The 24,757-nt window shown below is 37.1% G+C and overlaps 1 protein-coding gene across 2 annotated transcripts; it reads right to left on the reverse strand.

Moving 5' to 3' along the window:
* Positions 1-6,251: 6,251 nt before the first annotated feature.
* Positions 6,252-20,189, reverse strand: OGFRL1 (opioid growth factor receptor like 1). Of its 2 annotated transcripts, none has more exons than XM_012750301.3 (7): positions 19,792-20,189; positions 15,603-15,689; positions 15,364-15,442; positions 12,229-12,307; positions 12,067-12,133; positions 11,813-11,958; positions 6,252-7,145 (listed from the first exon to the last, which is right to left on the reverse strand). In XM_012750301.3, the coding sequence occupies exons 1-7, from the start codon at positions 20,056-20,058 to the stop codon at positions 6,476-6,478; spliced, it is 1,395 nt and encodes a 464-aa protein (XP_012605755.2). In that variant the 5' UTR covers positions 20,059-20,189; the 3' UTR covers positions 6,252-6,475. The 2 variants fall into 2 exon arrangements, with proteins under 2 accessions (XP_012605755.2, XP_012605754.2); XM_012750300.3 differs by having other exon boundaries at positions 15,364-15,445.
* Between the last annotated feature and the right edge of the window lie 4,568 nt (positions 20,190-24,757).

The raw sequence follows: 24,757 nt of genomic DNA on the forward strand, positions 1-24,757 counted from the left end.
ACATGCACAGCATTCTGTAATTCATACCGCAATTGAATACAGAACACAGAGAAGGCCCAGAGGCCACCAGAGAATCAGAGCTTATGTGATAAGTAAAACACACATCTTTGTAACAATCATACCCATTTTCCTGAAATATTTAAAATACAAAGGGCACAATAGTTTTCAAATTGAAACAGTGACTAGACCCAGTCTTTCATCTATCTTCTTAGGTAATACTAAAGAAGAACAGGTATCTTACTTAGGAACCAAATAAAAGCTTCTTTTTTTAAAAAAAAAGCAGGGGGGGGGCGGAGGGAGGAATGCATGTCAAAAACCTAGGCTTTTGCTCTCATTCATTTCTCTCAATTGTAATGTCACACATTTGGTATGCTGTCAACTCCCAACAGTGTGGGAGACAGTTACTTCATTCATAAACCACCTATCACTGAATCCTTCTCTTATCTGCAGCCAGTCCCTCAATTTAACTTCTTGTTAGTAAAGCCACCAACTGTTGGCATACACAGGCAAAGGAATTAAACTGGTATCTCATCACTTGATTACTTCCGTCAGTCTACTGGAAGGTTTCCAATGTGGAGGAGGTGGAACTCATGGTTCAAATGAGAGTATTAATGAGATCTGTTTCCAAACCAACATCTGATATCCTTGGCACAAATATAGAGCTGATTTTTAAAGCACATTCTCACCATAAAGCTTTTCAAGATCATTCTTCAACCGCTTCAAATAATTCTGGCACTTGCACAAACTTATCATTGGTTATGTCGTTACTTCTATAGTGAGTTTTTTACTGTTTCCAGTCTCTTGTTTCATTTGTGTTTTCATTTTATTCATATGAAACTAAATCTCTTAGCACTGAAAAAAATGTTCATTTGACCAATGAGTTCAGAACATAAACATTTCTTAGGACCAAAGCTTATATACCTCATCTCCCTAGCTAATATAAACAGTCATACAAACTCCTTTATAACTTAAAAACTGAAAATATGACAAATAAACCTCATAGCTTAAATATTTATTTTTCCATAAGGTGATCTGAGTTAGAAAAAACAAGACAACTTTTAGCATAACAAGTGAGCATTATGCTTTTTCTCTGAATCATTTCATAAAAAGAATATATATAATATATATATATATATATATATATATATATATATATATATATATATATATGAACAACCTAAACATTTTTTTTTGGCTAGAGAACGGGGGCAAGGGAAGAAATTGGTATTTCAATATGTTTCCCAAGATAGTTATACAACTATAATTTATTATACATAGCAAGTGCCCAATTGTTCACATTTTCTAAGCAACTACAAAATGGTGGCAAATGAATTATAACAGATATTTTGTGAGAATTGATGCCTATCAAAATTGTTTCTGGAGTCCAAGGTGGCCCATCTTCCCCAGAAGTCAGAGTTTATAGGGCCCAACACCCTCATTAACCAAAGGAGGTTCTGAGGACCCAACATGCCAATGCAGGGAATGGAGCCCAGTGTTGGCTCTACTTCTCCAAGACATCCACAGTGACTCTTAGTTACCTCTCCTTCTTTGAATTCCACCTCTAGCCAGAGTTTGGGCCATAACACAAAACACTTAATTGTATTCTCCACATAAAAACTTTAATTCAAGAAAACAAACATATTAATAAGTTATTTCCCACCAAAAGAAACCTGAAATAATAAATGTCATAACAGAATAAGGGAAAAAGAAGATGACAAGGAACACTCTCTCTAACTAGGAAAAAAGCAAGAACAGTGCTTTTTAAATGTTTCTCCTAAGACTACGCCATAAAAGTTTTTATAATTAATTTCAGATTCCTCTAACCTTCTACTGGAATTTATCCTTTAATAATTTCTCTAATATAATTCCATTTTTTATATCTATTTGCATCTAAGAACCAAAAGTAAAACACAGAGAAATATTACTTGTAGTAACTAAGCAATGTTTAAAATGAAAATTAGGCATGTAGCTAAACTAAGAAAAAGCATAAACAAATGTAACAAACAACATACTTAATCTTTCTTACTCTTAACCCTTTTTTGGCAAATATAACACATTGTTGAATACTGTGCTGAGTATACTCCTTTATGGACCGATGCTATTGTCTCAAAACAGCAATTTCTCCAAATGATAAAGCACCAAAGTAAATTTCATTAAAAGAACTGACATTCACAGTTTGGAAAAATTCCTTATGACAAGATTTTACATTGAAGTAAAAATGTAAACTTCTGAATGAAAACCATTTGCGTTCGTTAAGGCACATCTGGACATCTCCAGGCATTCATATTTATAACTATATAATTATTAATTTCAGTAATAAGGGATTTCTAAAAACACAGTCTGTCCCTGAACACAATCTGCTGGGTGGGTTGGATAACTAGAACGTGGGAGAAGCAAGGTAGTACTCACTGTCACCCTAGAGATTACCCAGACAAATCTGTTCCTGTAATGAACAGTACAGAATTCACAGTTGAAAGAAGTCAATAGATGTATACTCCTCATTTTCTAGACACCACATTGACTCAGGCCATCTTTCTCTACAACTGCACCTACATTTGAAATTACTCTAGCATGTCTAACACCAGCCTCATATTTAACACACAAGTCCCAAAAGAAAAAGGGGAATTTTCTAAGTGGGAAACTAAGTAGAAATCTTACAGGAGATCCCCTACAAAAGGGGATCTCCACTCAACCCAAATAGCCATTAAAGACTAAAGATGCAATTACAGTCAAGCAAGATCAAGAATAGCCTTCCTTTCTTAGGTTAGAAAATAAAGCTTTTTGAAGAGCCTCAATTACAGTTTAAAAAATGCTTGATTTAGTTACTCAGAGGATTAAAACTTAGTCATAACTCTACTATAAACTTGGAAATTTAACATTACAACAATTAAGCAAATATTCTCTATTAGTGTAACCAATTCTTGACCACTTGATATTGAAGTTTATTTACTAAAATTATTTTTCAAAGACTAACTCAGATGTAACACTGTATTGTTTTTCCTTTATCATATCAGACTTTCACTTGGATTAATATCTAAAAGCTAGAAGCAAGGTAATTAATTTTATATGACAAAATATGAAACATAATGACTATGACAGGCATTATGGCATTTTCATATGTTTATATTTTTAATACTTTGCAAAAAATCTTAGAACTTCCCTAGTAACTCCTGAGTTGTAGATTTTATTTTCTCCTTGAAGTTGGAAACAAGTAGTTTCTAAACGTAAATTCAAAATAAAACTATACAACATAATTTTTGAACTGACAACTAGACTTGATTTAGAGAAAGCAAACATATTTTTACTTCTATCATGATTCTTTTGAATTTCTTATGAGATTGAGCATGAAAATGTATAATGGTACAATATTCTTAATGTTATAAACTTTTTCTCTACTGTACAGAAATATATCTTATAATTACATATCACTTTACAGGATTTCAAAATATTTTCACATATATTATCTTCTTTGATATAGAAAAAGCACAAAATATTAGAAATGTACTAGACTAATCAAGCGATATAACATCTATTTGCCATGAAATGAAAGTTTGTATTTTATCAATAGCCAATATTTAGTATCCTTGCACTCCATGATACAATAATAAGGACTATATATTTGCAAAGATTCAATAATGTTTCTAGCTATTTGGTCATGCTTCACTGCATTTTTTAGAACAGCTTCTCGGTAAACTTCTGCAAGCATATGTTAGTTTTTAAAAATATAAAACACAGGAGTCAAGCCCAGGGAACTGTTTCATATATAAGACACACATAAATACATATCTATAGATCTTATTTTAAAAAACTATTAAATGTACAAAGTATTCTTAATAGAAAAAAAATTCTAAACACTCAATTTTTATCTGCAAAAGGAATGACAATCCTCTTGTTCTCTACTGAATGATTCTCTCACAAGTTATTTATAGATTAAATTTAGGAAACTGTTAACATGTGAATACTGTTAACATGTGAATATGCATTTTAAAAACACCATAGTGGAAAAAGGCCACTATTTAAAATGGAAGCCAGGCAGTTTTCCCCTTGAGACTAAATATTTTCGAATTAAATAGTATAATATAATCAAAGCCCCTAATTAAGAATAATATTCTAACAGTTAAATTGTTAAATGAAATAGGAAATGTTTTTACTTCTAAAGACTCCAACATATTATAATTTCTAAGTAATTCAGATTCATTTATTTTAGTATCTGGTAACTGTTTATTAATATTTTAATTTCTGGTCACAAATGTTTAATATTATGCATTTAGGAAGTGGTCGGAATACCTTACTAGGTAGGAAAAATTGGTAAAATATTTTGAATTAAAATAATTGTATTCCTACAACTCAGCCTAATTTGACAATCTACTGTCATTCACCCAGTAAAATTGTTTATTGAGCTCTATGGAGACACTGGTAGAACTAGCACCACATAAGAGGGTCCATTTATTTCTTGCATGTAAAATAGAAACTGAAATGTAAAATCAGGTTATTTCCTAAAATCCTAATACTCAACTTCATGGAACAGTACAAAGCAAAATTTGGCATATTATGGGAACTAAAAATGAGAAAATGTTCTACATGATACTTATTGGAATATGATATACAACATAAATGCTACTAAGATTCACATAAAAATTAGGGTTGCACAACTGAGATGTTTTGTGTAAACAAAAGCAATAAAATCTATTTCTAAATGCATACTATTGGCATGATAATTTTCTAGAAATCCACCGCCGCAAATGTAGATCAAAACAGGCAACAAAAGATGGTAAGTGATATGAAGCAGGACATATTAAAAATTCTCTGGGGGTGTTAAAGTGAATAGAACTTTTCTTAAAGGCCTAAGAGAGTCAAAAAAGTCAATTCCTTTCTAAATGAAATAAGTGAAAATGTTTTATCTGTTCATTGCTTTAACTATTATTTATACTTATGCTTTGAAGTTCTCATCACAATATTTCTGATTGTTTTCTGACTTGTAATGATTAATAATAATAATACAGGAAATAAAATTATTTGTTCTTAACCAGTGTTATACAATATATTAAGTGCTTACTGGAACTGAATATATGTAATTTCAATTTTTTTCTCAGTTTCAAAGTTTGACAATTTATTGACATATCAAACTATGTATATTTTTAAAAACACATAATCGTGAACTAAACAACACTATTCATTTCATAATCCACATAATACTGAGATCTTCATGGTTTTAGGGACTACTGCCTTGTTAACAGTACCAGGGGCATGCCTTTTAAAAATGAATAATATCCAATCTTATTTTTTAATTCTTCAATCATTTGCATTCAAAATCAATCACCAAATTTATATGGAACAGCCATAGAAAGCAAAAGTTCTTTTCATGGACTTTTCCATCAAAATTTGTTTTTAAGCACTGAATCCTGAAAAGATTTCCTTATTAATTTAAACAAAGCAAATTTGTGAAATCATATATTTAAAAGTCTCCCTCTGTTCCATTTAGATTTCAACATAGGAAATCATCCTAATGTATACAGTTGGCATCTGTTGGGGACTGGTTTTAGGAAACCCCGCTCATGGATACCAAATTCCAAGGATGCTCAAATCCCTTATGTAGTGTAGTATTTGCATATGACCTATGCACATCCTTCTGTATTCTTTCAATCATCTCTAGATTTCTTATATCTAAAACATACAATGTAAATGCTATGTAAATAGTAATTATACTGTATTGTTTAGGGAACAATGACAAGAAAAAGTCTGTACATGTTCAGTACAGATGCAACCATCCGTTTGTTTTTTCTAATATTTTTTATCTGTGGTTGGTTGAATCCATAGATATAGAACCCACGGATATGGAGAGCCAACTTCACTAGAAGTGCACATGCTAGCTGAAAAAGAGGGCAGCTGAAGGCTGAGCCTGGAGAGAGGGGAAGAAGGAAAGAGCAGAACAGATGAGCTGGGGAGGTCCGAGCTCCCCAAGGGCACCCATTTCACTTAACAGAATCTAAAAAGGAAACACACCGAGGTACTGAAATCAAAGAATCCAAATTACTTTCTGAACATACTTGAAAAGACCAAACTCTTTCAGCTTAAAAAAATTAATTCATAAATCAGATAAAGGCGTGGCAATCCAATGAAATTATCCTCTTGATTGTCTTCATGTAGACTATAATCTCATGAAAGAACACATGATTACTTCTAGATAGATATTTTGGAAATAATTTAAAAGTAATTATAGATAGAATTTGAAAACTCACATCCTAAAAGCATTGCAGAATACATTCATTTATTGGGTCTTATCTTAAAACTTCTTATTAAATATTCAGTTCATTGTCATCCAAAATAAAAAACAAACAACAAAATGCTTACAACAGAAATCACAAACAGATGGCTAAACTTTGAAATGCGACTTCACCTCTGTTCTTTAGGATACATTATATAGCGTTTTTATTTTCCTCCCTTACCTAAACTGGCTTGTGGGTTTTCTGATAATTCACTGCAATGGTATAACATCGTGGCAACTAGTACTTCCAGGATCTTCACAGTCTCCATTGGGATTTTCACTTTCTTCTTCTTTTTCAGAAGGGGATGCACTCTCTTTTTTTTCTGTGGGATCAGTAACTGTTTGTTCGGGTTGAGAATCCACATTTTCGGCGGCATCGCTGTCCTTCTGTGTGTCTCTCAGCTTGGCATCGCCATTGCTGGGCTCCGGGTCGGGCCTGTCTGTCTCTTCCCCAGGCTCTTTTGGTGCCACTTTTTTTTCTTCAGCTGCTTTGCTATTTAAATGAACAGCTGAGGAGGAATTTTTGGAGTCCTTGGATTTTTTGTGCATAGAAGTCTGACTGCTATGACTGGAGGCAACAGGGGCAGGCATTTTCTGGGCTTTGCTTCCCTCTGACTGTTCTTTTCTCGGCGGCCCCCAGATAAAATTCTCTGAAGGCGTGTAATGTTTCTGGGCGAACCGCAGGAGCTTTCTCCTTTCCCTTCTGTCTCTGATTGTATAAACAAAATACTCCAGAGCACTCTGCTTAATATTGGGAATAGTATTTTCCACGAGTGCCTCGTGAAGAATAAATTTTACAAGAGGAGATTTGAAACTTTCATATCCAAGCTCACCAAGGCTTTTAAGAATACGGGTGATTCTTAAATAGTTGTGCTGGGACCTGGAAGAGAGGATTGAATAAAGTGAGGGGGAAATAAAGGTAGAAAAAAAAATAATAAAGTGCGGGGGGAAATAAAGGTAGAAAAAAGCAGGAGCATGAAAACCACTGGAAAAACATTTTTTAAGGAACTATAAGCCATGGAAATATGCCTTGTAATGACTTTTTAAAAACTCAAATTAGACACCATTAAAAAGAATAAATCAGAAGGTATTAAACCCTTAGGCCTCAATGTCAACCTATGTGAAACTCAAATATATAAAATAAACCCCCCTTGTTTGTTTAGTTCTTCATATCAGAAAAATATTTGGATTTAAATTTATTACCACTGTTGTTGAATTGTTCATTAAATACACTGAGGACAAATGATCTAACTGAGCACTTATTTGCAACAACACTAATGTATTATACTCATCATAGGTAACCACTGTGAACATAAACACACTAGCTAACTGCTGAATGGTATAATTTATAGTGTCAGCTGATCACCAAAATCCACCCTATAAGCCAATTCACAGGGACAGCAGCAAAAACCACTCTACTCTGCTAGAATGATTCTGACAAAGAATTCAAACCTGACTTATTTAGCAGAGCGTAGTTTAACAATTATGAGTATGGGCAGACCTCAGTTCATGCCCTGGTCTGTCACAGAGCAGCCAAGTCAAATTAGGATATCTCTCTAAGTCTCAGTATCCTTGTCTATACAATGCGAAACATGGCCCACAACTTCCTGGACTATTGTAATAATCAAATGAGATGACATACACACAGGGTAAGTAGAAGTCAATAAATACTAGATACTATTTAAAACATTATCATTATTTAAAGATTTTACATTAAGGACCATCATATTTGTACCTTTCCCAATTTAAAACCTCATTCTCTTTCATCCCTGATCATTGTCTCCTCCTCTTTCTCTAGAAGATAACTTTAAATCTTATTGTTAATGGCCTTGATTCAAAAGATGTATTTTCCCCAGATGGCACTAACATCTATTCTCTCTTTTTCTGAAAACTAAGGCCATAATCAGATGAATGCTTTCCAAATCTGTTTTGTCACAATTCATAATCTATCTTCCCACCCTCACTCAGCTCAGCTCTTGCCTTATTATACATGCCTGGCTAAATTCTAAAGGAATTTTCAGTTATATATATATTAATTATGAGTGTCATCAACAGTCCAGGTATTTATTTACCCAATATTGCCACACATCCATGACCATCATTTATTTCTAACCTGCTAAAACCTTTCTATACCTCAGACATTGAATTTTATACAAGCATTGCATATACCTGCTCTAGCTTCCAAAAGTGCTTAGAGTTTTTAACTTAGGAACAACTAGCAAATTATTTGGTAAGGGTAGAGAAAGATGTTGATGAATTATTTAAGGGATGGAAGAGGATGGTTCCATAATGAGAAAGTTTGTTTGGATAAAACAAAAACCTTAATGATTCAGCCTAAAGAAACAAGGAAAAGACAAGCCTGACAGTTTTTATCCTCTCCATCTTTCTGGATGTTTATCAAAAGAGTATCATCTTAACATCCAACTCTTTGAAGCCCAAAGAATAAAATGTAGCACAGATATGTTTCGGTTTTATAAATCTGTATTTTTTAATAGTTAGGCCGTAATCGTCTTTTGAGACAACACAAATTTAGGTAAAGTTAAGACAATGTACCATTAACAGGAGGACTGACTTAGTTGTTACATTCATATAGAGTTTGTACACTCTAGAAACTTAGTGACAGTGCTCTTGTGCAACATCTGTTTTATATTGAAGAAAGATGTATGGAAAGGTAGAAGAATGTTTTCAAAAAAAGAAGAGCTATACGGCAAAACAAAATTTACTCTATTTGCAACCAGCTCAATTTCACATAACCAATCTAAGACAAAAGATCAAGTTAAATTTTTGTATATATTTATCTGTATCTACATTCCCCAATTAAACACATTTGCATAACAATATAAAGGGACAAAAACTTGGGTTGAAGAAAATGATGACCAGGACTATGGAACAAAACTATAGAATAAAGCAATTGGTGTTTCAGTATGATTTGAAATGAAAGTCACAACTAAAGACTAAATAGAAGAGAGCGGTGTGGCTAAAACCCTTCTAGTGTTAGAAATGTCTTGAGGTTGCACAGCAGGTAAAAGAAAGAAGCTGAGACTCTGGACAGAATTAAGGGCAGTAAATAACGTTGAAACTGTCAGGACACCTAGCTAGGTAAGGGCACACAAAAGTCAAGAACCAGGAGACACAAAATAAAAGTTAAAAGATATTCCAGGGTCTAAAATATGGCTCAGTAATCCAAGTTGATTACAAATAAAATTAGAAATACATCTTAGTAGTTGTTACACACATTGGTACTCTCATGTTTGAAAATATTTCACCTCTTTTAGTCCTGGTCACTTGTTCATTCAACATTATTTCATCTCACTTTGACTCAATATTTTTCTTCTGCCTAGCTACTATAAATATATTGAGTTCCCTGCCTACTCTAAAAATCTCATGATGCCATATGCATTAAAACACAAATAAGTTATGACATTTAAGAATAAATCAGAAAAGATACCAACTGAAGAAGAAAATGGAATATACATTTTCATTGAATCCCCTATAATTTGTTTGAATCTAGTCAATAAAAATTTTTGACAACAAAACAAGGCAGTTAATTCACAGCTAGATAAGCTGTATGCAGTATACATGGAAAGGAAAGAGAGAATCAATAGGTGGTGGAAAGGAAGGGAGCTGGATGGAGCAGAGGACTGAGAAGTGATTATTAGTTCAGGCTCCCTGCCCCTGACTCAAATCAGGAAATCAATTAATTAAAACCTTCAAAAAGGGCTCTATTTCCACCTATAAATCAGAAGATCTGGTGATAAAACCCCATCGAGGATTTAAGCTGACAACCATATTTAGTTCATCATTTACTCATTCAACAAAAATTTACTGTACTAAGCAGGCTTGCTATTCCAACCAAAAATAACAAGTTGGGGAGGAAGAGTCTCTAAAATGATAGCTGTGAGTGAATGAAAGATAAGGTATTATTAAATCCTCTCCAGAGATTTACATTTACCATTGCCATAGTTCATGTCAACAGGCTTCCTGCATACAGCTTTCTTTGACAGGGTGAATAGTGCTTAGAAACTTTGCTCAGAGATAACTACCTGCATTGCTTAGGTAGAGTCATATATATTTATGTGTTGAATGCCTTATGTAAATCAAATTCAACTTGAGTAATGAGTTAATGGGTCTTGTAGTCAGGAACATAAAGCCTTATGCCCATATCGTTAGTGTTTTAGTACAAGCTACCATTTTAATATTGTTGATTATAACTAATAAAGTAAGAGGAAGACTTAACATTCATGTTTACACTCATTTTACCAAAGTAAGACAAAAGTTCTAGAAAGACACACACAAAAAACGAGTTAACAGACGCACAAAACTCATATTATTTTGGCCAAAGAGAAACTGCTTAGGTTAGTTTTAATTTTCTATTCTCTTAGTACTAGCCCAGTTTAGCTAATTATAAGGTGCTTAAAAAGTGCTTTAAAGCTGTTGGTTTTATAGTCCAGCACTCGCAAGTCACCCTATAATTTAAAATGAAACAAAAGCCAGTTTTGCTCATGAAGATAATATTAAGAAAAATAAACTTCAGGTATAACTATTAATGAAAGTTATAAATAGTCAAACAAAAGAATATAACAAAACAATTTCAAATAAACTATGTTAAATTTTTCCTCATAGGTTTAGGGACTTATTAAGCAAAAACAGGGTTTTGATTTTTACCTAAATAGTGAAGATAACTGTAATTTTCTCTCTGCTGCAATAAAAACTACCAGGCACATATCATCCTGATAAAATGACTTTTATATGTCATAGGCTTAATTCATGAATTTTTGAATTCATGAAGGCACCAGGCTTGAGAATGTTAGAAACAGACTGTATCCCAAGAATTTTACAGCCTCGCAGAGGGATACACAAAACTGTCTACAAGCAACAACCATAGATTCCAAGAAACATGGCACAAAGAGAGAAAGAGGCCACATTTGGCTGTGGATAGAAGGGAGACTTCAGGGAGAAACAGCTCTGAAGCTGAATAGCCATGTTTTTACCTGGAATTTCATCCTTTTTTGTTGTTTTGTTTTACTTTAGAATACAGAGCAGGGAATAAAATGCATTTCACACTGGCTTTGGAATCCAAATTCCAGAGCCCATCTACTGGTTGTTCTTTTTTTCCTTTTTTCTTTTTTTTTTTTTTTGAGACAGAGTCTCGCTTTGTTGTCCAGGCTAGAGTGAGTGCCGTGGCATCAGCCTAGCTCACAGCAACCTCAAACTCCTGGGCTCAGGCAATCCTCCTGCCTCAGCCTCCTGAGTAGCTGGGACTACAGGCATGCGCCACCATGCCCGGCTAATTTTTTCTATATATATGTTAGTTGGCCAATTAATTTCTTTCTATTTATATAGTAGAGATGGGGTCTCGCTCTTGCTCAGGCTGGTTTCAAACTCCTGACCTCAAGCAATCCGCCCGCCTCGGCCTCCCAGAGTGCTAGGATTACAGGCATGAGCCACCTCGCCCGGCCTTACTAGTTGTTCTTCTGTTCCATGGAGAACTCCAACCAAGAGAAAATACCATGCTGACCTCTGATTTGTCACAAGGGCTTTACTTACTCATTTAGATGCTGAAATCTTTCCTGCCAGTTAACAGCCCGAGCAACATTTCCAGTTTTATCAGTCAGTTTTATTCCAAAAAATTCTAACATCATTTTATAAGCTAGGAGAAATCTTCTAATTGCTTCTTTTGTTTTTTTGAATTCCTAATATAAAAAAGAAAAAAGTCAGCTGAAATGATTCAGTAGCTACCGACAGTAAAACAACAATATCATATGCCCCCTTCATATAAAAATGAAATAAGCCTGTATTACCTCAATTTCATATGTAGTTAGTTCTTTAGCATAGAAGTTCAAGCCTTGTTCTCTCAGGGGAAAAAGCCTGTTTTTAAAAAATAAAATTTTTCTATTAATATGGTCTAGAAAACATATATGATTATATGGGACATGACTCAAGATAGATAATACGTAACTGACCATTGAATGTAAGTGTGGTTGTGCTCCAGTTTTTCATAGTCTCCTTTCCATTTATTTAGAACTTCTTCAATATAAACACCTAAATAGTAAAATTTAGAAAATTAACCAGACATTTAAAACATTGTGAAGGCATTTTAAGATTTGGACCACCTGAGTTTTATGTTAAAACTTTCTAAAATGTAATAATAGCAAACAAAAATAATGCTTTTTAAAGATGAATATCCTATGCCATATACTCAGTTGGGTAATAAGCCTAATATTTAAAAAATAATAATTCATGGCACCTCAGATCACAGAAAGTTCTATTGGGCAATGTACTCTAACGCAGAGGCTGGCAAACTATGGCCTGCCAGCTGTTTTGTAAATAAAGTTTTATTGGAACATAGCTACGTACATTCATTTACGGACTGTCTATAGCTGCATTTGCACCACAACTGCAATACAGACCCACTGTACTACAAAGCCTAAAATATTTACTATCTGCCCCCATACAGAAAGAATTGCCAGCCCCTGCCCTAGAGGGTTATGTAGTTTTTTAGATACTAGATAGGATCAAAATGAAAGGTATCCCAGAGAAAATGAAAGAAAGAAAATTAGGGAGGGAGGAAAAGAAATGAGGAGAAAAACAAAGACAAGGGGAAGGAAAAAGAGGATAGAAAAATGAAAAAAAGTTGTAGAGTGACTACCAAATGGTGGGCCCATATTACACACAGAGTATAATACCCAGCTTCATCTTCACAGAATTCTCCCAGTATTATGATCTCCATTTTATTAATGAGGAAATTGGGTGATTTGTTCAAAGTCATACACTAATAAAAAGGTAAATCTCAAAGGAAAATATAAGTCTTTCTGGTTCCAAAAAGTAAGCTCTTTTCACCACGTCTCATTGTTTCCTATGAGGACTCACTATAACAAAATGCTCCAGATTGTTAAGTCTGTTAAGAATCCTCCTGAACTGAGTATGTGGCTAGTCAATCGTATAGAAAAAAAAAAAAAACAACAACATACTCTCTCTCTAAACATAACTCATTTCATTCTCACTTCCTCCAGATATCACCAGTTTATAGTAGAGGCCCACTCTTGGAAGATTTGGTAAAAAGTTATTTTGAATCATACTGTTGGCTTTATTAGCATATTAAAACCATTTAGCTCTGTAATTTTCCATTTAATTTCCCTTCCAACTCCCCCTCCTCCTACTTGATAAGTAAAATATGCCACTGCAAGGTTATGCTTACTGGCCAGTGTTTGAGTTTGTATCTGTGTCCATGTGCACCAGTATATAGTGGGAAGAAAGTGAGTTGATATAATTTATATAATAAAACAGAATAACATTTTATGTGACCTTATTAGCTAAAACTTCTGGTCCTCACCAAGCATATAAGACTTCAAAATACATTTTGTGATAAAGATTACAAAAAATTTAATATATTGCTTGAAATTACTATTTTAAATTAATACATCAAAAATAAATTCACTATTAGAAACACAGAAACAGTTAAATACCATCATAGTTTTAGGTTCAATGCTTTTAATATTGAAGTCATTCTTTTAGGTAAATTTTTTTTCTTTTTTTATTTTGGCATATTATGGGGGTACAAATTTTAAGGTTTCAAAAAATGCCCTTTCCCCTCCTCCCCCCACAAGTCTGAGTTTCCAGCATGACCATCCCCCAGATGGTGCACATCTCACTCATTATGTATGCATATACCCGCCCCTCACCCCCTCCCACCTGCCCAATACCCAATTACTGTAGTATCTATGTGTCCATTTAGGTGCTGCTCAGTTAATATATTTTAGGTAAGTTTTATGAAATTCAAATTAGAGTCAAATTAACAATTTATTGGTATATTTCTTCAAAAGGTTTTCTGACCCCAAGTCCTCACAGAACTATAATAATAATATAATTAATATTTTTCTATTGGTAAATGAAGCAGTACATTTTTCTCATTGGTAAATAACAATAGTGCATTTTTATCCAGAGGTTTCCCTCCAAATCAGAGCAGAGTTTTGGCTTTTGGGGCACCACAAAGTTAAAGACAGGTGGATCTGGCCATTTTAGTAAAGTTCCTAAGTCTTAATTCCCGACTGGTAAGTCTCTCAATGTGCAGTATAAGGACTCCCTCGCCCCAATACTCGAGCCAGCCTTCAGATCTCTTTCCTCCAGTTAGTTCACCAAAGAGTGTGAGGTCCTGCCGCTTTGAAAGCCTTGCTATCCATCATCTTCATTCCCTGACTCGCATTGTTGGGGAACTGGCTCCATTTCCACTGAGAGGAAAGAGCAGGAGCCAGGGACATCTGATCACTTCACACAGATAGGGGCTCTAAGGAGAGAAGCAGGCTGGTTTGACCTGGATAAAATTGGGATTTCCACCATGAACCACAGCATGATGCCTCAATGAAATACACAATGTTGTGGTCATATGAGCATAGCAGCTGCATCCACTCACTATGGGTTTGGAAAAGAACCTATGAGGGCAATTGTTTAGTTGTGAGGAAGACACGTTTATTTAGCAAAGTTGGATGGAGAGCTACTGTATCTGCTGTTCCTTTCTCAGGATACTGGAACACTGAACTGGGACTGCTATGGCTTCCTGACCCCTGAATCTGAAAATGGACAGGAAAGATCATTCTAAACACAAACAGCACTTTCAATCATATCCCAAATAATTCTCAGGTAAGGCACTGTGGAAAGAACAGTGGACTCTGGAACCTAGACCCAACTCTATAATCAAGTGACACAGCAAGCAAGTCAGTCGTTTAAGCTATAAGTTTCAGTGATCTCATCTTCATGTTGAGGAAGCTGAATTTTATCTCCTCTAAGATTGCATATTAATCTAAACTTCTATGGTTCTGTAAATCTCCTCTCTCCTCCTCTCACAAAAATTGCCATTACTACCTTTCAGATAATAGCCATGGTAAACAGGTGGTGGAAAGGTGTCACTAATCCTCCAGAATTTATAAGTGGATGCTTACAACTCTAGGGTGTAGGACTTGGGGAACAGATTAGACTGGAGAGCAAAGTAAAGCCTTTCAATAAGCAAATGCATTAAACAGAGACTAGCCATGGAAGAAAGACTAATCAGGTGCATGCTATTATTTAAAGTTTGCAATTTACCAAGGTAGCAGATTACTCACCATCTGGCTTAAATGGAATTTTATTCTTATAAAAACGAAGATTGCTCAAATCATTTTGATATCGGATATCTTTGAAGTTCTGCTAAAGGAAAAAAATAAATGAATCTCCAGCATATGGAAATAAAGAAAAGGCACAAGGAGCCTTCTTGCATGTTTTCTCATTGGCATCATAAAATTAAAAAAAAAAAAGCAGAAGGGAAATATTTTATGTTTTAGAAAAAAATATTTCATACTCTTACTGGGTACTGGTGTCGGTATTTGTACAAATCCCTCGCAGCATAAAAACTTCTCTTTGGTTTGGCAGTTGCTTCAGTGGAATCACTACTCTAAAATAAAAAGTGAAAATCCATTTATGTTAAAGCAAAATAATTTCACCAAGAAATTTCCAAGTTTAAAATAATGAAGATCTCTAAAGAAAGCTTCCAAATTGTCAACCTGTCCAGATTAATAAAAATATTATAAATATTCTTTCAATAATGCTTAGTAGCAACATTTGTTGGCATCCTATTTTCCTTATTTCAATCAATAACATTTGTCCTAAAGTATATTACTAAATAAAAAAACTTTATTATTAAACAAAAGCCGACAGAGGCCAAATGTTATGGATCAATATCAGAAATAGAACTAAAAAATGAATTCAAGACATATATTTACTAGATGTTACAGAAGTGTTTCTATGACAAAACTTATTTTAGAATAGTTACCTAATACAAAAACAATTCTATAAAGAAAATTGCCATTATATTTGTAACATTTAGCTGTACTTGGAAGTCAAGTAATGTTTATGAAAAGAGAAGGATTTTGGAACAAACTAAATTATTTTCTAAACGCCATCCTTTCTAGCACCATAAAAAGTACACAAAGGCAAGAATAATCATCTGTTCATCAATGGTATTACAATGTGATATAAACCAGCTAATTTAAAACGTATATACGAAAAGCAGTAAGAAGCTCTCAAATGGAATAAATGTCAGATTGAAATAACTTAGATATGGTAGTTTACTCATACTATGTAAATTCTAAGCAAAATTCCCATCACCAAGTCATTTTTAAAGTATAAGATACAGGTCAATATAATCGATTTGCATTCTCTATATGCACAATTATAACATATGAGAAAGTGCTTTGTGTCCAATGTCATGCAGAAGGACAATGAAACTGATGACGGTGAGGAAAAAGAAGACAAAGTTTAGACCAGAACAGTCATTAAGAGCTTCGCCCTCAAGCCCTCAAACCTTTTCTCGTGTCCCCCCCCATTTGTGTTGACAGACCTCTAAGTAATTTTCACACATTTTTGAAGTGGTGTGACTCTCACTATTACTACAAGCACAGAGATACTTTAACACTAAACCCTTTGATGTTTAACATTAGTTACTCTGTCATGTTACATAAGCAAGAATAAGCTTGAATTCTGGTCCTTGCCACACGTTTCAAAATAGCTCTGCCTAGCAAGTTTCTGAATCTATTTAGCTTGAGCTACAACCATATGAATCATCATCCTACATTTGTATAGAAAGCACTTTTCCATTTACAAAGCACTTTCATGTATATTATTTCATTTGATTCTTACAACACACCTGGCTGACAGTTATTAGTGTTTCCATCTTAAAAACAAGGTAACTGAGGCTTAGAGAAGCTGAGCAACACCAACCCCAGTGACAGTGCAAGAACTACAATTCTAGGCTCCAAGATCCAAGTCCAACCAATTAGGTCTGAATCAATTTCTGCTCCACTAACGTGAAGGATATAGGAAGATCTTGGTATAATGTCAATAGCCCAAGACTTAGAGTCAGGAGACTCAGTTGGATCTTAACTCTTCTACTTAGTATTTGTGAGGACTTGAGGAAATCACTTAAATGAACCGTGGTTTTATCAGCTGTGAAATGAAGAGAAGACTCATGCTCTACCTATTTCCCAGGATTATCATAAGAATGACTGTGGGCCAAACTCTAAATGTGCCCACCTGCCAGGATCTGTTCCTGCTCTTCCAACCTCTATTCCTCTTGGACTCTATTCAGACTCCTTTCACCTGCTCAGGCAAAGATTTTGTTCCTTAAATATTGTTCCTCTTTCCTAGATCATCAAAATTTCCCTCTCTTCTCGATCATTCCCCTCAGCAAAAAAAAAAAACAAAAAAAAAAACATGTTGTACCGTCTCTAATCTTAACATAAACATACGAAACGTTCCTTGACCCAAGTCCTCCCTCAATTATAGATCTAAATCTCTGCTCTCTTTTATAGTAAATCATCACCCAAGAACTGCCCACACTCCTGTCTTCTTCTCTTCCCCATTGTTCCATGACCCACCCCGATCAGGCCTCTTCCTCAGCATTCCATCAAAATGGCTCTTGTGAACCTCACCAATTTTCCATCTTGCCAAGCATCTCTCAACGTTTATTTCAGGAGAACTCTCAACAGTACTGGGCCAGTTAAGGCATGCCTATTTTCTAAAACACTGTTAATAGTTGGTTTTGGGGATGCCAGTCTCTCCTGGTTTGCTTCCTGTTTCACTGAACCCCCTTGTCAACCTCCTTTTTAGCTCCTTTTTTCTTCTTCACATGGTCTAAATGGAAGAGAGTCCAGGGCTTAGTCCTCATTCCTCGTCACTCCTTGATGACCTCATATCTTCCCATGACTTTAAATACCACAGATCTTAGACACTGATGATGCCAATCCTGGACTGAGCCTCCATTCATAGATATAATTTAACCACCCAGCTACTCCACTTGGGTATCTAAGAGGATATTAAACTCAAGAGAATCCTTGATTTAACCTCTAAAGCTGAATTCTCCCTAAACTTCCCCATCTTAGTTAATAGCACCATCATTTTGCCCAATATTTCCTGGGACTAGGATGATGAAATGCAAGTGGTGTAAAGTAGTCAGTCTGGGATACAATTTAAAGGTAACTCTAGTAGTGGCTGCAAGTGGATTGACTCTGGGGAGTACAGAACAAATGGGGTTGACAGTCAAAAAGCAAAATCAAAAAGTAGATTTATTTTTAGAAAGTTAGATGGTGATACTAGCAAGAAAAATGAATAATCATTAAAAGGGACTAGGGAGGGTTGGTGTGGGCCTATTGTTTACTGAGATTACAATTCACTGACTGAAGCATTATTAAATTGTTTTATATGGATGGGCCTGGTTAGTTGGATTGAATCTTAGCTAGTTTTTTGATATCCCAAATGTCTATATAAATTTAATTGGGAGCAAGTGGAAGTGAGAAACGCGGGAATACAGTATCCAATACTTTCCTAGGCTTAAATTAGCAATACAAAATGACAGAGCGGCAAAGGTGCAGGAAGATATTCAGAATTCCAACAGGTCCAAGGTTCTGATGTTGGTGGCAGACATACTTGGGTTGGCATCGCTCTCTCCCTGAATGATCCTGGGCAAATGTCACTTTCTCTTTAAGCCCCAGTTTCCTTTAAAATGGAGGTTATAAACAACAAACCTCCACCTCCGAATTGTGCTTAGCATGGAGCCTGCACTAAGACTTTATGATTCCTCCTTACCTAAACAGAGCTTATCACCAAGATGGATGAGGAAGCATTCGCTGTAACATTTAGGTGATGATTCCTCTAATACCCTGCAGTCACATCTGACTCTGGGCTCCATTTTCCCACTCTTGATCCCCCATGGCTGGTGAAGAGGAGAGCCCCGTGCAGAACCACAAACCTTAAACACCTCCACGGTACACTCTTCCTCATTTTTAAAGTTTCTGATTATTTTCAGTCCATCAGAGGTTAAGGGGGTTATCTATCTCTTTTCTAAGCTCTGTTCCCAAACTGTGTTAGTCAAACGATTTAAAGCGCAGTTAGATCAACAAGTCCTTTGGGTGAAATAAGACTCCGAAGAGTGCCCCAACTCCTCCGTGGAAGGGCCTGACTTGGGGTAAGAACTGTGACGTTTGAACTTGCCATGGGGACCTTCTACAATACTTTTAATGACTGTAGAACCCTCTGTAGGGGAGCGTGCTGGCTGCTCGCAATTGTAGCCCCATCTCATCCTGAGTAATTTTTTTTTTTTTTTTTACCAAAAACATGCACTAGAAGGGTTTTCACAATTCTCTATTTTTAGACTGGTTCCTCCCACCCCCACCTTCGCATCGCCGAGCCGCGCTGCAGAGGCAACGAAAACACCCATTCAAGTTGGGTTCTGCCTTGGGGGACTTCACCGGGGACTTCCCTACCGTGCCCACAGCCAGGCCCCAGGCCGGCAGCGGGCGGCCCGGCGCTCCGAGCCACCGCAGGCCCCCAGGTCCCCGGGCGGCGGGACGGTCTGGGGCGCTGAGGCTCGGGTCTCGGGGGCGAGCAGCCGCCGGGCTTCCCTGCTCTCCGTGCGCCGGGTGGCTCGGCACTTGCTCGTCTCCCCGTGCCGGGGGCAGGGGCGCCCCAGCCCGACCCGAGGCTACCGCTGGGCCGCGTACCTGCTCGGCGCCCGCCGCCTCGGCGTCCTCGTCCGGCGCGGAGCCGGCGCCGGGCCGCCCCCCAGCTCGCTCCGGGGGCTGCACGGGCTGCTCGGCGGGCTCCTGCCCCGGGCCCTCTCCGCCGCCACCCGGCCCCGGCTCCTCGGGCGCGGGCGCGGGCTCGGGCTCGGGCTCGGGCTCAGGCTCCGAGTCGGTCTGCCAGGTGGAGTCGCAGTCCTCCACGGTGGTGGGCTCGCGGAAGCTGACCCCGCCGAGCAGGTTGCCCATTGAAGAGGCGGTGGCGGGCGCGCGCTGCGGCTGCGGGGCGCGGGCTGCGGCAGGCGCGCTAGGGCCCGGGCATGGCCGCGGCGAGGGCGCAGGGCGGCAGCCTGGGCGCGCCCGCCGCCGCACTGCCTCAGCGCGGCCAGCGGCAGACGGTCACACTCGCGGGGAGGAGCCGGCGGCCCCGGGACCGCCGCCGCTCACGCTCGAACCCGCCCATCTGGTTCCTTCTCCCCACGGGCGGGAGCCGGCGCAAGCCCAGAGCACGGGGGAGCGAGCTGCCGCCCCGGGCCTGGGCGCCGCCGCCTCGGCCCCCGGGGACGCCCCTCACTTCCACTCCTCCCCCTGCAAGGCCAGCCTCTGGCGGCCCCTGGAGTGGACCTGGTTCTGCTGCTACCCGGGCCTGGGGACACCCGCGCGGGGCTGCTCCCAGTTGAGCGGGAAGAGTGATCCAGCCCAGCGCTGGGAGCTGGGGACTGGCGTGGACGTGATATCCGAGGAGGTGTCACTGTTAGCAGGCGGGTCCAGGAGGGAGACACTTTAACTGCAACAGAAGACAAAAGCTAATGGTGACAGGGCACCATCTAAACAGGAAATCTAAGCTGCCGGGACTGTACTTAGTAGGGCAGCCACCTACATCCCTTGCGGTCTAGCCAAAGTCAAAGCTATCATCAAATGAGCAAACGTTTCTTGAAACAAAAGCAACGATAGCCACTAGACTATCACATTGATTTGTGGAGAGTGTTACTAACATCCACTCCAAATCAGTGCTCTGAGTAGGAAAAAAAAAAATCTCAAAATCTTTTTAACACGTGAATAGTTTCCAAGAGAAGAATCCTTAGCCCTTTGGTATCTTCTGTAAATGAAAGGAGGGGGAACCACGTTATAGAAGTACTTAATGATAAAATAGCATAATCAAGTGCACCAGAGAAAAGAGTCTATTGTAAAATGCGGATTCTAACTTTCTAACCAGAAGGAAAGCCTCTTGCAGGCAGTCCCCAGACTGTATGTGTGTCTGTGTTTGTTCAGAGCTGTATAGACTGGTGCCGGGGACAGTGCCACAAACTTGGTAGGCACTCAGTAAACATTTGTTGAATATGGACCAAGAAAATGGATTAGATATTTAAAACCAAACTGTTGTACTTGGAATGAACAGTTTCTTTTTAAATGCTTCATGATGAAATAGGAAGCCAAATCAGGGATTCAGGGGCTGTTTCTTAAGGGAAGAATCAGGTGAACAGGTTACCTATTCTACAGATAAATCAGGATTGCCTATCTTCAAGCATTGCAACAGGAGATCCAGGATGTAAATGATGTGCCAATTTGTTCAATATTTTTCTAAAGAGCATAATTTTACGTGAAGTATTACAACCACCTTATATAATATAAAACAATTTTTAAGTTGGGCTTAGAGCAATAAACTTGCCCACATTGTGTCCAATCTGTGTATTTAAGAAAGTAAATTCTGGAGGTCTGTTATTCCCAGGTTCTATTCACAGGAATTACCCTTCCTGATACTTAAACATTTTCATTATCCCTACCTTTGAGAGTATTTAACATTCCTGCATGGACATTAAAGACACATGTTTTTGCTTCATATAAAAAAAAAAAATCATCACTTAGCACAGTGCCAGGCACAATAATTTATCAATATATGTTATCTCTAATTGTTATTCATCCAATATGTCGTTAAAGAAGATTGAATTCAGCTGGGTGCAGTGGCTCATGCCTGTAGTCCTAGCTACTCTGGAGGCTGAGGGAGGAGAATCACTTGAACCCAGGAGTTGGAGACTGCACTGAGCTATGATCATGTCACTGCACTCCAGCCTGGGCAACAGAGTGAAATCCTGTCTCAAAAAAAAAAAAAATTATTAAATAATAATATAAGTATGTATGGAACAAGGAGAAACTAGTATGGCAATGGACTATAATAAATAGAGTTTCTGACTCCCTGTATCCTACCCTAAACTATGCAGATACTGTAGCCATGCTCTAATGTAACTCTGTTTTCAAGTTTGTTTTGAAATCCTTTAAGGGAGAGGCCATCTTAAGGAGCTTAAGGAGGAACTGGTGCTTTAGGAACTAAACTTTTTTGGATGGAACCCAAATACATCTGGCATATCTTGAACTGTTTTTGTTTTTGTTTTTTTTTTTTATATAGTCAGTTGTGGTTTAGGGACATTAACAAAGGTTTATTGTTACATAATTTCCTTTGAGAGTCTTTCAAATAAAATGAAAGGGCAGATCAAGGGTCATTTCTCCAGCCTCAGGAGTTAACTCCTCACTAGTTCCCAGGAACCTAAAACCTATGGAGAAAAAAAAATAGTCTTAAAAAAATAATAAAGACAAAACCCTAAAGAAACATCTTAAATTAGAAATAGCATGCTATAATATACCCTTCCACCGACTATAGCCAGGGCCTCTGCTAGCATGCATGGGACCTTTGTACCCTTGAGAATAAGATGCCCGTTTCTCCAGGGCTTGGTGACCTGGGCCTGGACTAAACATCTTCATGCAAGACATAGCATGTGCAACCTCACATGGAGTCTCTGACCAGACCAGGCTTGCCAGAAATTTCCTAGGATCTCCCTTTCCTAAGGTAGGAGTTTATAAATGTGTTATAATTTATGAAGACAAAATGTTTTGTTTTTCTGCTCCTTTCTTCCTGCAAATGTTCAATATTTTCTTCTTGTATGATTCTGATATGTTAACCTCCACCTCCCAAGTCTACCTCTCCTGTATCCCCCCTAACCACTACTACCACCACAGGCTCTCTTAGAAAAGTCTGTTTTCTCCCTCTTGGGACAATGCAATTATGCAACCCAAATTTTGTCCTGCATGTTTCTTTTACCTTTACAAGGCTTAACTGCAAACATATTTCTGCCATCCATTACCTTCCCTAAAATTCTCTCTTACTATTCCCAAAGAAGTGTCCAGCAATTGAAGCAATTTCCTTATATCAAAAACAAAATTTTCAAGGTTGCTTTAAATGAGATGCAAAAATAAATACACATGCATCTAATTTTAACTAAACTGAACTTGCAGTAGCAAAGGGATTTCTGTGTTTTTTATTACTGATATAAAATAGCAAATATTTTACTATCAAGTCTTAGTAACAAATGAATTACATTCCCCCATTAGCATCTACACTATTACTAATATTCTGATGAACCCCTGAGTCTTCCAGATATTTTACATCTACTTTATCAAAGTAGTAGTATATAATGAATGTGTACTTTTGGGTATTTTTATTTGTTTTGTTTTCATTTCTTTCATTTAATTTTTTTCACCCGCATCCACAATGGACAGTCACTGTGCATTAGATAGAATCCCTGCTTTAGGGGGTTTAGAGTGTGTTAGGGAAGATAGAAATTCAGCAAATTCAAAAGTAATCATAATAAGTGCAAAGAAGGCAAAGTGAGATCTCAGGGCTCTGGCTTTACTCTGGGGAGTCAGGAAGGTTTCCCTGGAGAGGTTACATATAAATGAAGGAATAAAGGGTAGGAGAGAAGAAGTTAACCCAAAGCAGAGAGAAAAGCACTCCTGGCCAAGGGACTGGTGTAGACAAAGGCCCAAGGCAAGAAGAAGATTAGCCCCTACAGTGGCCAGAGAGGAGGCATGCAAGGTGGGCAGGAGACCAAGCAGGTTGGAACAACTAATTTTGGGCTTTTAGATTTTTGTTCTTGCTTTTTCAAGAAACAATCTTTAGCTTCTTTTATCAAAAGCAACTCTGTTTACATTGTTTCCGGTAGGGATTTTTATTGCTTTAATTATTTCATAGTAAAGTGAAAGGGTAGAGAGTAAGTGACTGACCTGGCTGTATGTTAGGTGTCATCTGCAGCCTTTTTCAGGCCACTAGAGTATTGGCTAATACACCAAAGCGATAATGTGCTGCATTTCATGGAATCTAAGAAGCATTGATTCAAAGATGTGTCTTATTTCAAAGATATCTAAATATGAAAAATTGTTTATTCTACAGTCCATGTAACGTAGTTTGCTAAGAGGGAATGTTTAGCATTTTTAAAGAACTGATTTATTGTTAAGAAATAGTTTACAATTCTAAGGCCAACTCTAGATTCCTATCCAATACTGAGTATTTCACAGCTTAACGTCTTTGTACCAATCTCACTTACAGTTGTTAATAAAGCCAAAGTAAAAGTTCATAGAATTTATGAGTGTTGAATTAGTATATAATAAGACATCAGGGAAGGTAAGTTGAAATTAAGGCAAGAACTTGGTAACAAACCATTTGCATAAGTAAGTGAATAAATTCAGCCAGTAGATTAAAAATAGAGCCATATTTAAATTTAAAAAGTAATAAAACAGTCAAAAACAATGTTTGGAGTCCTTCTTTGGACAATTCAGAAGCATTTAGACTATATTTTGATTTTTTTTTAAAAATATATATATAAACATTATAAGATACAGGAATATTTGGCTTCAAAAGAGGAAAGTAAGAGAAATTTTGCCTATTATCTCCAAAGTTATTGCTTATTTTCCATGAATAAAAATAGATACTTTTTCCAATTATTCCATTAAATATTTGTTTCTATATCATATACCTTTTCTTTTTGTTCCTTTAAATTGATCTGACTATTTAAAAGCATTACAGTAACTGAATAAGAAATGGATATGTAAGCACATTCTGGACATTTCCCTGGCTCAGAAATATACTTGGAAATCGGTAGCCAAGGAATATGTGATT

The sequence above is a fragment of the Microcebus murinus genome, chromosome 5 (genome assembly GCF_040939455.1).
Source record: "Microcebus murinus isolate Inina chromosome 5, M.murinus_Inina_mat1.0, whole genome shotgun sequence".
Lineage (NCBI taxonomy): Eukaryota > Metazoa > Chordata > Mammalia > Primates > Cheirogaleidae > Microcebus > Microcebus murinus.